This window comes from Balaenoptera physalus (genome assembly GCF_965194825.1).
Source record: "Balaenoptera physalus genome assembly, chromosome: 20".
In the NCBI taxonomy this organism is placed as follows: Eukaryota; Metazoa; Chordata; class Mammalia; order Artiodactyla; family Balaenopteridae; genus Balaenoptera; species Balaenoptera physalus.
In genome coordinates, this window is record NC_138901.1 from 10,608,326 (window position 1) to 10,621,455 (window position 13,130).

General features: G+C 56.3%; 1 protein-coding gene across 1 annotated transcript; it reads left to right on the forward strand.

The window, feature by feature from the left end:
- The first annotated feature begins 5,216 nt into the window (after positions 1-5,216).
- Positions 5,217-12,841, forward strand: ENPP7 (ectonucleotide pyrophosphatase/phosphodiesterase 7). The gene is made up of 5 exons (XM_082440724.1): positions 5,217-5,610; positions 6,896-7,041; positions 8,226-8,852; positions 9,518-9,740; positions 10,531-12,841. The coding sequence occupies exons 1-5, from the start codon at positions 5,340-5,342 to the stop codon at positions 10,611-10,613; spliced, it is 1,350 nt and encodes a 449-aa protein (XP_082296850.1). The 5' UTR covers positions 5,217-5,339; the 3' UTR covers positions 10,614-12,841.
- The last annotated feature ends 289 nt before the right edge of the window (positions 12,842-13,130 follow it).

The window sequence follows — 13,130 nt, forward strand, 5'->3', positions numbered from 1 at the left end:
CTTCCTCCCAAGAAGCCATAACCCCAGTCTAATCAAGAGGAAACATCATATCACCCCAGCTGAGGGACTTTCTACAAAAGCCCTGACCAGCACACCTTAAAATCTGTCAATGTCATGAAAAACAAGGAAAGTATGAGAAACTGAAACATACAAGAGGAACGTAAGGAGATGTGATAGCTCAATGTAATGGGGGATCCTGGAACAGAGAAAGGACACTGGGGCAGGCACTGAGGAAATCTGAAAAGAATATGAACTTGAGTTAAAAACGGCTTATCAATACTGGTTCATAAACTGTGCAAAAATACCACATAATGTAAGATGTTAATAATAGGGGAAACTGGGCATGGGGTGTATGGGAACTCTCTACTATCTCTGCAATTCTTCCATAAACCTAAAATTATTGCAAAATAAGTTTATTTTTAAAAATGTTTTGCCTAACCAGGAAGTATGGTAGATACTTACATAAATTTTCCCTCTAAATGTGTTTATTCATATTCAATAAATATGCGTTGAGCACCTACTCAGGGCTGGCATCGTGCCAGGCTCTGGGGACATAACAAACAACAATACAGCAGGCCCTGCCTGCAGGGAGCTTTGAGTCTACCTGGAGAATGACCAGCATGCAAGAGGGTGGGGAAAGTTACGGGTGACAAACATAAATGACGGGAAAATAAATTTCAGAAGTATATCTTTCCAAAAATATATGCTGCAAATTACACAAAGAACTAATAAAGCCCTAAGAGTCGATGATCGCATTGACCACTCAACCAATGGTCAGAGATGATAAAGCATCTGCATGCAGGGAGCTAGAGATAAGAAATCGTGACATGAAACCCTCCTGGCCTCTCTGGCTTAATACGTTAAGACGGCATTACACACCTACTAAGCTACCCAAAAGGAATAAAAAATAAAACCCAATGAAAATAGTGGGGGTAGAAGAGGTATCAGCAACTATCCACTTCACCCGTTCCTGATGGCAATCTGATTGTAAGAACCAAGTAGCCTTTACATCCCTTGTCCAATAACCCCTCACTAGGGACTGTACCCCAAGGAAATAATGTGAGTGGGAAAGAAAAGAAAAAAGTCAGTGATGGGCTTCCCTGGTGGCGCAGTGGTTGAGAATCTGCCTGCTAATGCAGGGGACACGGGATCGAGCCCTGGTCTGGGAAGATCCCACATGCCGCGGAGCAACTGGGCCCGTGAGCCTCAGCTACTGAGCCTGTGCGTCTGGAGCCTGTGCTCCGCAACGAGAGGCCGCGATAGTGAGAGGCCCGCGCACCGCAATGAAGAGTGGCCCCCGCTTGCCGCAACTAGAGAAAGCCCTCGCACAGAAACGAAGACCCAACACAGCTAAAAATAAATAAATAAATAAATAAATAAATTTATTTAAAAAAAAAAAAAGTCAGTGATACCAAGATATTCACAGCTGCACTATTCTTTAAAGAAAAAAATCAACAGCCCCCAAAGCTGGACAAGAAGATCCCAAGTGGCTGGTAAGTCAATGGGATCTAGAAGTGGTTCCAAGGGGGGGGGGGGTTCTGCATCCAGAACACCTGGGCGCAAGTCTCAGCTCCTCCACTAGTTCAGTGACCTTAAACCTCTCGATGCTTCAGTTTCCTCACCCGTAAAGTGAGGGTATTACTAACTCCTGCCTCCAAGAGCTGCTGCAAAGCTTGAATCAGGTCGTGGATAAAGCCCTGGGCTTGATCTGCAGAGATGCCCTGTCACTGTTAGCTGCAGTCAACTGCACACTCTTTCTGCTGACATGCTCTAGGAGACCAGGGACTAAAAGGGAAACTGACGGAGGGTGAGCCAAGGAGCTCCCTGTGACAAAAGGTGAGCAAGGTACAGAGCCAAAAAAAAGGAGGGGAGCTACCCCAAGTCTGGCTGAGAGCGGGAAGCAGACCTTTCATGCCACCTGCAGGGCAGACCCAGGCCAGCAGGAGAGGGTGAGCAGGACAGGGAATTCCCGTATCCCCGATGAGGACCAGTGCAGAGTGAGAACAGAACAGCGACTCCTCCCTCACCACACGCCACACCCACCCACCACCAACATACCCCGGGTCTGTGCCCCTCTGCCCCTAGCCCCAGCTTTGCCCCTGGACCACTGCATCAGCCCCTCACTCACCTCCCGCCTCCCGACCCCCCACACAGCAGCCAGCATATTATGTCACACACCCCCTGCTTAAACCCAGCACGGCCTCCCAGAGCCATTATCCTATTGGATTAGGTTAAGATAGGTCCTGCTGAGAGTGACAGAAAACCCAAATAACGGCAATTGAAGCAAAGACAGAGCTCGTGTAACTCTCCCTTCGAGGGTGCCCCAGGGGCTGAGCCATTCAAGGCTGGCTCGGCCACACTGCCCAGGACGCCTTGGGGGACCAGGCTCCTTCTGTGGACCCTCTCCCGGGGAGCCCCTCATCATCAGTCCTCGGGACAGCCTCTGAGCTTGAGGCACCAGAGGGAGAAAGAATCAAAAAAGAAGGGCAAAGCTGGCGCTGGGAGGAGACTGGGGGCTATCACATGACATTTTTCTTTTGACCCATTGGCCAGGACATGCTCACATGGCCAAACCACACTGCAGGGCATGTTGGGAAATGTAGTCTTTTTTTCTTGGCAGACATTTTATCATGGAAGAAAGGGAGAGTACATATTAGAAGATATAAGAACAGATATTAGAAGACAACTAACATAAAATCCAGATTCCCCCAGGCCTGCCTCCCAGCCTCAAGCCTGATCACTCCCTTCCTCCACCTCCTCAACCTCATCGTCTGTCCTTACCTGGAAGGCTTTCCGGCCCACTCTTCTCCCGGCTAAATCCATCCTGTAGGTCTGCATCCTCAGAGTAGGCTTCAGGTCCCCACTCCCAGCACTAGTGTGAATGTGGTCCCCGCTGCTCTCTCCTAAGGCACCCACACTTCCACCGTGGTGCCCCACATTCAGTGGCTACTCACACAGGTACCTGGTCCACCGGCTGGAGCTCCGGGCCGTTATCTTGGTGAGGGAAGGCCTGCCCTCTGGTCCTCCTGCACCCCAGCTCTGCGTGACGCCGGCCCAGGGCAGCCCCCACATGCCCTGGTTGTATGAGTCCACGCGGGGGACCATCTCCAGCTCTCAGACTCCAGCATCCGAGAGAATCATGAGGGGCGGCACCGTGCGTGGGTTCCCCCCAGGGTGTGGCTCTGCAGATGGGGGGAAGGGCCCAAGAATCTGCACCCCGCGGTCCCCACTGCCTCACCCCAGAGGAGTCTGCTGACGGCTCTGTGACGCTGGGGATCGCCTGATGAGAATCCCTCTCGCCAGCCGAGCAGAGTCCTAGGTAGGACCGCCCTCAGCAGGTCAGCAGCTGAAGACAATTTAAACCAGGACATACCAATGACTCGGCACCTCCCGTCAAATTTCTCATGGGCACCTCCAACTGGACGTGGCCAAAATAGAATGTTCTGCCCTCAACCTGCCCTCTGACCTCTGATCGTCCAATGGGATATACGCAAGACACTATCACCCTGGCTGCCCAGGTGGGAAACCCAAACGTCTCCCTTGATTGCTCCCTTTCCGTCTCCCCAACATGCAATCTAGAAGCAAATCCCTCCAGGAAAACCTCCAAACTCCCTCTGCTTCTGTCACTTGCACTGCCACCACCCTGGTTTAGACACCAGCAGTCCCCTCCCTGTGGAGCACCCAACCTCCCTTCCTTTGTCAGGTTGACTGTCCTGCAAATGGAGCAGCTTGTGTGTTCTTTTTTTTTTAATGTTAAATCAGTTTATGTCACTCCCGTGTTTAAAAACCCATCCCATGGGGGCTTCCCTCGTGGCGCAGTAGTTAAGAATCCGCCTGCCAATGCAGGGGACACAGTTTCAAGCCCTGGTCTGGGAAGATTCCACATGCCACAGAGCAACTAAGCCCATGCGCCACAACTACTGAGCCCGTGTGCCACAACTACTGAAGCCTGTGCACCTAGAGCCCATGCTCCACAACAAGAGAAGCCACCGCAATGAGAAGCCCGCGCACCGCAACCAAGAGTAGCCCCCGCTTGCCACAACTAGAGAAAGCCCGTGGGCAGCAACGAAGACCCAATGCAGCCAAAAATAAATAAATAAATAAATTTATTAAAAAAAAAAAAAATCCCATGGCATCCTCCCTGCACTGCACAAGAATGCCAGGCTCCGTACAACAGCCACACGCCCCAGGACCTGCTCTGCCGCTCTCCCACCTGCCCCAACCCACTCCCCTGGCTGGCGACCCCCAGAATCACTCCCTCACAATCATCCTCTCACCAGGCCCTGGTTGACCACCGATCTGGTGCTGCCCCCTCCTACACACCCCCCAGACAGATGCTCCATCTCGTCTCCCAGCTTTATTTCTTTCTGGTGACTCTATTTTACTGTTTTACTTGTTTATTCATTTTATTTTGTGTGTCCCCAACCGTGATGAAAGAAGCCAAGAACACCGTTTATCTCGTTCACTGCTGTGTCCCCAGGACTTAGAACGGGGCCTGGCTCACAGAATGTGCTTCATAGGTAGTGAGAGAGACAGAGACAGAGAGAGAGAGAAAGTGAGTGAGACAGAGACAGAGAGAAAACTGCACAATGAACTCAGGGGTCCCTCTCCCGCACCACCCTCCCCATGAGCACAAGGTAAAAAGGGAGGCCCCCCTTCTGACCACCTTGTTGATGAACTCCAACAATGAGATTGCCCATGCCTGTGCACCCCTCTGAGGCTCCCTGGGGCCCGAGAAGGAGGGCACAGCAGGTGCTAACCCGGGCCATCAGGTTGGATCTCTGCCCGCCCCATCCCAGGAGCCCCCTTAACACACGCAGGGAGGGGAAGAGGCACTCCCCCAAGCTGGGGCTCCCTGTGGACAAGGCCAGCCGCCTGGACCCTGGACCCCGGTCAGCCCACCCCACAGCCCTGGCCCAGACAGGCCTGAGACCCACAGGCCTCCCCAAAGTATGGTCTGGAGGAGGGGCTCCCATCCAGGTGCTCTGGGAGCAGAGTGAACAGGGCACAGGGATGGAGAGTTACTGTGAGAGCTGGGGTGGGGACACAGGCTTTCCCAATGGAGTGGGTCCGTTCTGCTCTCCAAGCCTTCGGGAATGGTCCCCATGCTTCCTGTAAAGACACTTATGCACGAAGGGGGCAGGGCATGGAGCCCAGAGAGATCCGCTGGCAATAAAGGCAGATGCGCATGAGGGCCGGGCAAGGACACGTGACCGGGGGCCACTCTCTAAAGCACAGGTAAGTGCACAGTTTCATTTCAAAGTTGCACAGGATAAGACTTGCCCAGTGACCCTGGGACTTTGCTCTGCTGCTCAGCAGGAACCTGCCTGGGTCCTTGCATGTCTGGAGAACCCATGATGGGAAGCCCGGCTGTCCTCCTCGCCGTGGCTCTGGCCACCCTCCTGGTTCCAGCGTCAGGGGCACCCATCCGCGGGCAGGGGTCCCGGAACAAGCTGCTCCTGGTGAGCTTCGATGGTTTCCGCTGGAACTATGACCAGGACGTGCACACCCCCAACCTGGACGCCATGGCGCTCGATGGGGTGAAGGCTCGCTACATGACTCCGGCCTTTGTCACCATGACCAGCCCCTGCCACTTCACCCTGGTCACTGGTGAGTGTTGGCCTCAGGTGGGGCTTGGGGGTGGGGGGAGAGCTGAGAAACCAGGGAACCAACAAAGGGAACCGAGCACATGCATGGAGCCCTGACCCATGGGGCTCATGGTGCCGGAGACCAAGGAAAGACCAAGGAGGGAACACTGTCACTGGGCAGACATGGCACGGCCAAGGGGGGGGTCAGCAACCCTTACCGTTGGTGGCAACGGATAGAAGGCAGATAAAAACACCTGGGTGTCTCAGTTTAAACGGTGATCACAGCCAGGGTGGCAACCTGGGAGGGCTTCTGGTGGAGGTGAGGGTGGCCAGGACTCAGAAAGGCAGGAGAGACGAGGCTGAGGCTCTTTCCACTGCTCATCCCGCTCAGCCACCCTCGAACCCGCTGTTGCTCTGCTTAGGCTAAAAGCCTAAAATCCAGGTGTCACAGGGCCACACTCCCTCCAGAGGCTGTAAGGAAGGATCCTTCCTGCCTCTCCCAGCTTCTGGTGGCCCAGGCGTTCCTCGGCTTGTGGCCACAGCTCTCCAATCCCTGCCCCCTTGTCACATGGCCATCTCCCCTCTATGTATCTCTCCTCTTCTTATAAGGACACCTGTCACTGGGTTTAGGGCCCACCCTGATCCAGAATGCCCTCATCTTAACAAAACCAGTTACATCTGCAAAGACCTTATTTCCAAACAAGGTCACAATTGGAGGCTCTCGGGGGACACAACTTCGGGGCACGTCATTCGGTACAGACGGCTTATTCTCACACCAGCATTCCCATGCCCACAGCCCCTTCCACGCACAAACGGGGGCACCTGGTGCTCCCTTTTGCATGTCACCTCCTTACTTAACATGTCACAATGGGGATGTGGAGAAAGGTGGCGAACTCTTCATCACCCTGCCTTTTCCACCTTCTGAACTCACACACAGGCATTGCCCATGAAAAAAATAAATTGTAAAACCTGCCTCCTCTTGGTTCATTTATCTTCCTGCCTGGGATTCTATTTCATGGCTGGGCCATAATTTATTTAACTAGTTCCCTCCTGATAGCCAGCCAGGTTGCTCCCAACCTTTTGCTAAAACCAACGAGGCTGCAAACGATATCCCGGCACGTGTGTATTTGCGCCTTTGTGCGCCTTTAGCTGCAGGGTAAGCTGCTCAAAGTGGAAGCAGAATCTCTGCGTCAGAGCATGTGGCTGTGACGGCCCAGCCCGGCTCCCATGGCGGCGTGTGCTTCCCCGCTGCCCTGGCTGTTTCCTGCCCTCCCGCCACTTCCTCTACCCGCCCACCCACCCCACAGGCAAATACATCGAGAACCACGGGGTGGTTCACAACATGTTCTACAACACGAGCAGCAAGGTGAAGCTGCCCTACCACGCCACACTAGGCATCCAGAGGTGGTGGGACAACGGCAGCCTGCCCATCTGGATCACGGCCCAAAGGCAGGTAATGCTGCACCCACACCCACTCGGACAGACGGGGGAAGTGGGAGGGGGACCCAGCCAACGAGGCCATGACCACGTGACATCCATGGCAGGCCCAGTATCCGCCCTGGGAGTCCGACACTCCCGGCACAGAGGGGGTGTTGAGTGCGGTCCCACGGGATGTGGGAGCCCATGAGGACCCACCAGCAGCTACACAGTCTGCCCAGTCCTCCCTGGAGCCCTGGGACCCAGAGGGGTTGTTCCATCCTCCCGACCGGAGGGAAAACTGGACTTCGGTACTAGTGGGAAGGGGGCCGCGGGGAAAATAATGTGACTCCACAAAAAGGCAGGTAACGATGAAATGGCTTCGTACTGTTCCCCTCCCGCATGCCTCTCAGGGCCGGGCAGCTAATTCTAAAGAGGTGGGTCATCCAAGTGAAAAGCCCAGGACCCCGGCATCTTGCAGTGTTCTGGGCTTCCTGGCAACAAACTCAAATGAATGTTTTTCAAGGTGAGCCCAGAATAAACTTCAGAGGCTACACCCACCTCATAGGCAAGGCATCCACTCATATCTGAGTCCCCTCGCTCTGGAAGGAGCTACCGGACACCAGGCTGACTTGCAGAAAGCGTAGCCAAGAACTTGGCATCTCGAGGAAGAATGGCCAGAGGGAGTAGCCAGGCAGACGGGGCATGCATGGACAGATGGTTGTGAGGACAGATGGATCTGTAAATAAAACAGCAATCGGTTTATGGAAATACAGACGGATGGCCAGGTTGAAGGCTAGAAGGGCAGGTCATGGGCGGTGTGTGGAGGGGCCGATGGACACACGGCTGGACGAGAGTACAGCAGGCAGAAGCCGGGTTGCAGGCCGGAAGGGGAGGGCTCTCGGGGCAGCACTGTGACCTAGGGCCACAGTGTCGATGAGGATGCAGCGTATCTGGGATACTTTTATATCTACTATCTCATCAGTGCTGAGTCCACTAGGCACCTGCTCTCTCCTCTATAAAATCAGTATCAGCCTTAATAACATAAGAGCTATGAAAGGCCTTTCAGAAAATACAAAGTCCCGTGCCTGCAGTTAGGAGCAGGGATGGGTGAGTGGGCAGAGCAAGGGCAGGCGGTGAGGGCAGAAGCGTCAGCAGTTCATGACAGGCAGGGGACAAGTGGGAGGAGGCCCGTGGCACTGACACCGCCTTCCCCGGCAGGGCCTAAAGACCGGCTCCTTCTTCTACCCGGGCGGGAATGTCACCTACCAAGGCGAGGCCGTGACGCTGAGCCGGAAGGAAGGCGTCCTGCACAACTACAAGGACGAGGTGGAATGGAGGGCCAACATCAACACTGTGATGAAGTGGTTCACAGACGAGGGCCTGGACCTGGTCACCCTCTACTTTGGGGAGCCAGACTCCACAGGCCACAAGTATGGCCCCGAGTCCCAGCAGAGGAAGGAGATGGTAATGCAGGTGGACAGGACCGTGGGCTACCTCCGGGACAGCATCAGGAACAGCGGCCTGGAGAGCAGCCTCAACCTGATCATCGTGTCCGACCACGGCATGAGCACCGTCAACAAGACAGCCAGCGACCTGGTGGAGTTCCACAAGATTGCTAACTTCACCTTCAAGGACATTGAGTTCGAGCTCCTAGACTACGGACCCAACGGGATGCTGCTCCCCAAGGAAGGAAGGCTGGAGAAGGTATACGAGGTCCTCAAGGACGCCCACCCCAGACTCCACGTCTACAAGAAGGAGCTCTTCCCCAAGTCCTTCCACTACGCCAACCACCCCAGGGTCACCCCCCTGCTTATGTACAGTGACCTCGGCTATGTCATCCATGGGGTGAGTTCCTGGGGGTGCAGGTGCTTCCCTGGGCTGCTGGGTCTCTTGCCAGTTCTGTAAAAAGCACCCCCTGTTTCTAGCCAGACCCTAATTTGAGGAGTGTCAGCCACCAAAGGGACACACGTGCACCGTGTAACAGGAGTGGGGGGGGGGTGTACGTGCATTGCATACCTGTGTGTACGTGTGTGCATATGTGTGCACGCATATATGTGTGTGTGCACATGTGTATAGGGTAAAGTGCGGGAAGATTAAGCTGTAAAAGTGACACGAAAGAGGTGAAAGCAAAGAGCCCAGGGAGGCTGAGTGGGAAGCAAGACGCAGAGCAGGGGAGGAAATCTGGGAAAGGAAGTACTGATGTTTGGGGCACCCAGCGATGGAAAAGAGCCCAGCGAGCATCCTTGGGCTGAAGCTCCACCCCATTTACTTGGGGGTCTCCATTCATGTCACCGGGACTTCGCTAAGGCTCCTTCTTTAGGCCACTGATCTTTGGGGGCTGAGAATTCAGAGAAACTGAAGATCAGAATCCTCCCCACCCCACCCCCCGACTTTGATCTCCTTCCAGGGGTCCTCTGCCAATGCAGGGCCGTGCAGGGGGTGCTGGTGGCGAGGGTGGGGTGGGCTGGGAGGGCCAGCAAGCACTCACTCGGGACCCTCCCTTCCCGCAGAGACTGAGCGTGCAGTTCAACAACGGGGAGCACGGCTTCGACAACAGTATCATGGACATGAAGACCATCTTCCGGGCCGTGGGCCCCAGCTTCAAGAGGGGCCTGGAGGTGGAGCCCTTTGAGAGCATCCACGTGTACGAGCTCATGTGCAGACTGCTGGGCATTGTGCCCGAGGCCAATGACGGGCTCCTCAGCACCCTGCTGCCCACGCTCCGGGAGGCCGGCGATGGAGTCCTCAGCACCCGGCTGCCCACACGCAGCTCTGAGGCCGGCGAAGGGGTCTTCAGCACCCCGCTGACCACGACCCCCTCAGGTGCACCCCTGCTCTCCACCTGCACCCACTGCGCCTCCAGGCAGTTGCAAGTGATGTGTGCTTGCACAGCTCTGACCAGGGTGCCCAGCCTGCCACTAGGTGTCGTCTTCTCTTTCCCTGTCCCTGGCTCCTGGGAACGTCTCGAGTCCCTGACATTCCCACGGCACCTGACATACTACAGTGCACTTTGTGCATCTTGGCTGCGCAGGCGGGAGAGCAGGTGGATGTGAGCAGCCTTGTTTAAGATGGGGAGGCTGAGGGCCAGAGGAGCTGGCAGTTTGCCCACGAGACAGGCCTTCCAGGTGAAGTCCACCTCCAGGTTCCACGGCCACATGAGGGCTCCTTTCTTCCTAGAGTCTTCCTCTGCCAGCCTCCCACACACACACCCTCACCCCAACCCTGACCCATCTCAGGGGCAAAGGTCACCTGTGAGCTGGCAAGGTGGCAGCCCCCGTGGGTGCCTGGCTGCAGGTGGGCAGGCCCTGCCGGGCAGGGGCTGTGAGGGGTCACACTGAAATGAGCCAGGAAGCCAATGCAGCTGGGGCAGGAGAACAAGGCTGGGGGGCGGGGGGGGGGGGCTGGTGATGAAACCAGGGCGCTTGTGGGGGCAGCCTGGTGGCATCTCGCCCGCCATTAAGCAGTCGGGGTGAGGGACATGCTCCCATTTCCCTCATTCACTGGCTCTTCTGACTTTCCTTAGGGTCTGCCCTCCTGCCAAGCAGCTGGCCCCCCTTGGTGACAGGACTGCTGGTGGCTGCATTTCTCCTGGTCAAGGTCGCATAATACCCACTGCTGAAGGTCAGAGGCCCAGGAGGTAGAGGGGAGGGTGGGACCATGCTCCCTGCAACTCCAGCTGACGCCCCCACCCTGTCAGTCCTCGGGCGCCCAGGCAGCCCCTGCCAGCCTCTCTGCTCTAGACTCGGAGCAGGTCTTTCTAAAGCAGACAGCCCAGACGGAACTTCCCCGGCCCCTTCCCTCCTGCCTGCAATGTCTCTGTTCTCCCTGGGAGCGAGGGAAGCCACAGTGGGTCAGGTTTGGGAGGAGGACTGCAGGGCAGTGTTCCTGGAATACGCGGGAAGCCAGCTCGGAGGACTCAGCTTGCTGCTGACTGACAGCCCCTGGCCAAAGCAGAAGCGGGTCACTCGTTCTTTCTAAAACTATGCAGCGGGAGTCCGCTTGGTGTTAGGCTCTGGCCTGGGCTCTGGGGACACACAGTGAACCCTGGAGTTGGTAATTTAGGGGCCAGGGAGGGCAGATAGTACGAAGAGAAAAAATACATACCCAATAATGGCAGAGAGCAGGCCATAGAGAGGGTGGGGGAGAGGGGACTGCTGTTTAGGTCACCTGGCCTCGCCTGGAAGAGCCTCTGCGGGGGGAGGGGGGGATGTGGGATGAGGCCTGAATGATGAGGACCAACTGGCCACACCAAGCCCCAGGGGACGAGATTCCAGGCAGGGAAGAGCAAGAGAGAGGCCCTGCGGTGGGACTTGCTCCTGTGCTTCTGGGAAAGAAAGGAAGCCAGTGTGCTCAGCGGCTGGTACACAAGCATGGGTACGCGATGGGCTTCCATGGGAAGGCCCTGGGGGAGCCCCCAGCTGAGGTCACGCAGGGACGTGCCGTGGTCTGACATGAATGATTAAATGGCACACTAACTGCCAGGCAGGAGCACAGGAACAAGAGCACGTACGGCCAGTGAGGAGGTCACTCAGGGGTCCAAGCAGGACATCTCAGTGGCAGGGTGGAGATGGGCCAAAATGGACAGATTCAAGATACCTTTAAGGGTATACCTGACCTCCAAGGTTTCTGGATAGATTGTGGAGGATGGAGGGTGAAGAGAATGGAGAGATGAAGGCTGAGTCTGAGGTTCGGGGCCTGAGCTGCCCAATGAAGGACAGAGCCACTTACGGAGATGTGAGGAGGCTAGAGTCACTCTGCACCCCCATGCCCCACCTTCACCCACCCTGTGCCCTCCCAGGTCCAGCTGAGGGTCAGGAATTCCCACAGGGGCCCTCCTCAGACTCCGCCCATCATGGGTGCCTCTGTGCTCCACCCTGCCCAGCCGAATTCCCTCTATTCCTCCCTCCGGGCACGTCTGCTTCATCTCCTCCACCAGACCCGCCTTTCCCCTGCCCCATCCCTTCTTCCCAACCCAACACACACCTGTTCTTCCAGGTCCACCTCTTCCAGGAAGCCTCCAGAAGCTGGCCACAGGGCCTGAGCCTGCTCCTGCTGTGATGGTCTACTGGACACGGATGAGCCTGTCTCCTCCGTAGACCTGGGACCTTGCCTCCCTGTCCCTACAGCCCCAGCCCATGCTTGGCCATGATGGTGCCGGCACTACGACCTGCCCAGGTTAGACCTCCGGAGGCACAGGTCCACTCACCGGTCCATGGCTCCCAGACTGGCAGGACGCCCCCACTCCTTCCCTCCCCCTCCCTCTCCTTCTCACCCCCCTCTTCTGCCTCCCCACTTCCTCTCACCACAGAATGGTCCCATGGGGGTGCCAACATCTGTGGCCACGGGGGCGGGGGTGTGTCAGGAGCCCGCTCGGGAAGGCGCCGCAGGCCTGGTGGTCGTCGAGCTATAGGACCAAACCCTCAGATGCTCGGACCTCAACCTCCACCTCCGATGGGCGGCGAAGAGGCTCTGCCTGGAGCTCCCAGTCCCAAGTCCACGTGCCTCCAGCCCAGGGGCCATCTCCATCTGGGCTGACCAGGTCCTGCACCCAGGCCACCGGGAGGGTACCGCCAGGCAGAAAGCATGGATGGGAATAAAGGACCGGGCTGGTCGTTACTAAAATGCAGTGACCAATGTGGGTGTGGGTGTGACCTTTTATTCTAAAGCCTGCTGGTTTCTTACAGCCTTCCCACTTGGATCCAGTGTATAATAAACTCTTAATTCCTTAGGAGGCTGACAAACACAGGGGAACCCACTCATTCTTGTTGGGGATGGGCCCTAGAGGGACAGCCAGCAAGAGGTGGTAAAGGGTGGGCTCCCTGTTAAAAAGAAAAGGGGGGGCTTCCCTGGTGGCCCAGTGGTTGAGAATCTGCCTGCCAATGCAGGGGACACGGGTTCGAGCCCTGGTCTGGGAAGATCCCACATGCCGCGGAGCGACTGGGCCTGTGAGCCATAATTACTGAGCCTGCGCGTCTGGAGCCTGTGCTCCGCAACAAGAGAGGCCGCGATAGTGAGAGGCCCGCGCACCGCAATGAAGAGTGGCCCCCGCTTGCCACAACTAGAGAAAGCCCTCGCACAGAAACGAAGACCCGACACAGCCATAAATAAATAAAAATAAATAAA

What these genes read in the sequence shown, in the direction of transcription:
- ENPP7 (XM_082440724.1), top strand. Translation starts at nt 5,340, where the DNA reads ATGTCTGGAGAACCCATGATGGGAAGCCCGGCTGTCCTCCTCGCCGTG. An exon ending in GGATCACGGCCCAAAGGCAG is followed by an intron (nt 7,042 to 8,225) that starts GTAATGCTGCAC and finishes CTTCCCCGGCAG; the next exon opens with GGCCTAAAGACCGGCTCCTT. An exon ending in GCCCACGCTCCGGGAGGCCG is followed by an intron (nt 9,741 to 10,530) that starts GCGATGGAGTCC and finishes GACTTTCCTTAG; the next exon opens with GGTCTGCCCTCCTGCCAAGC.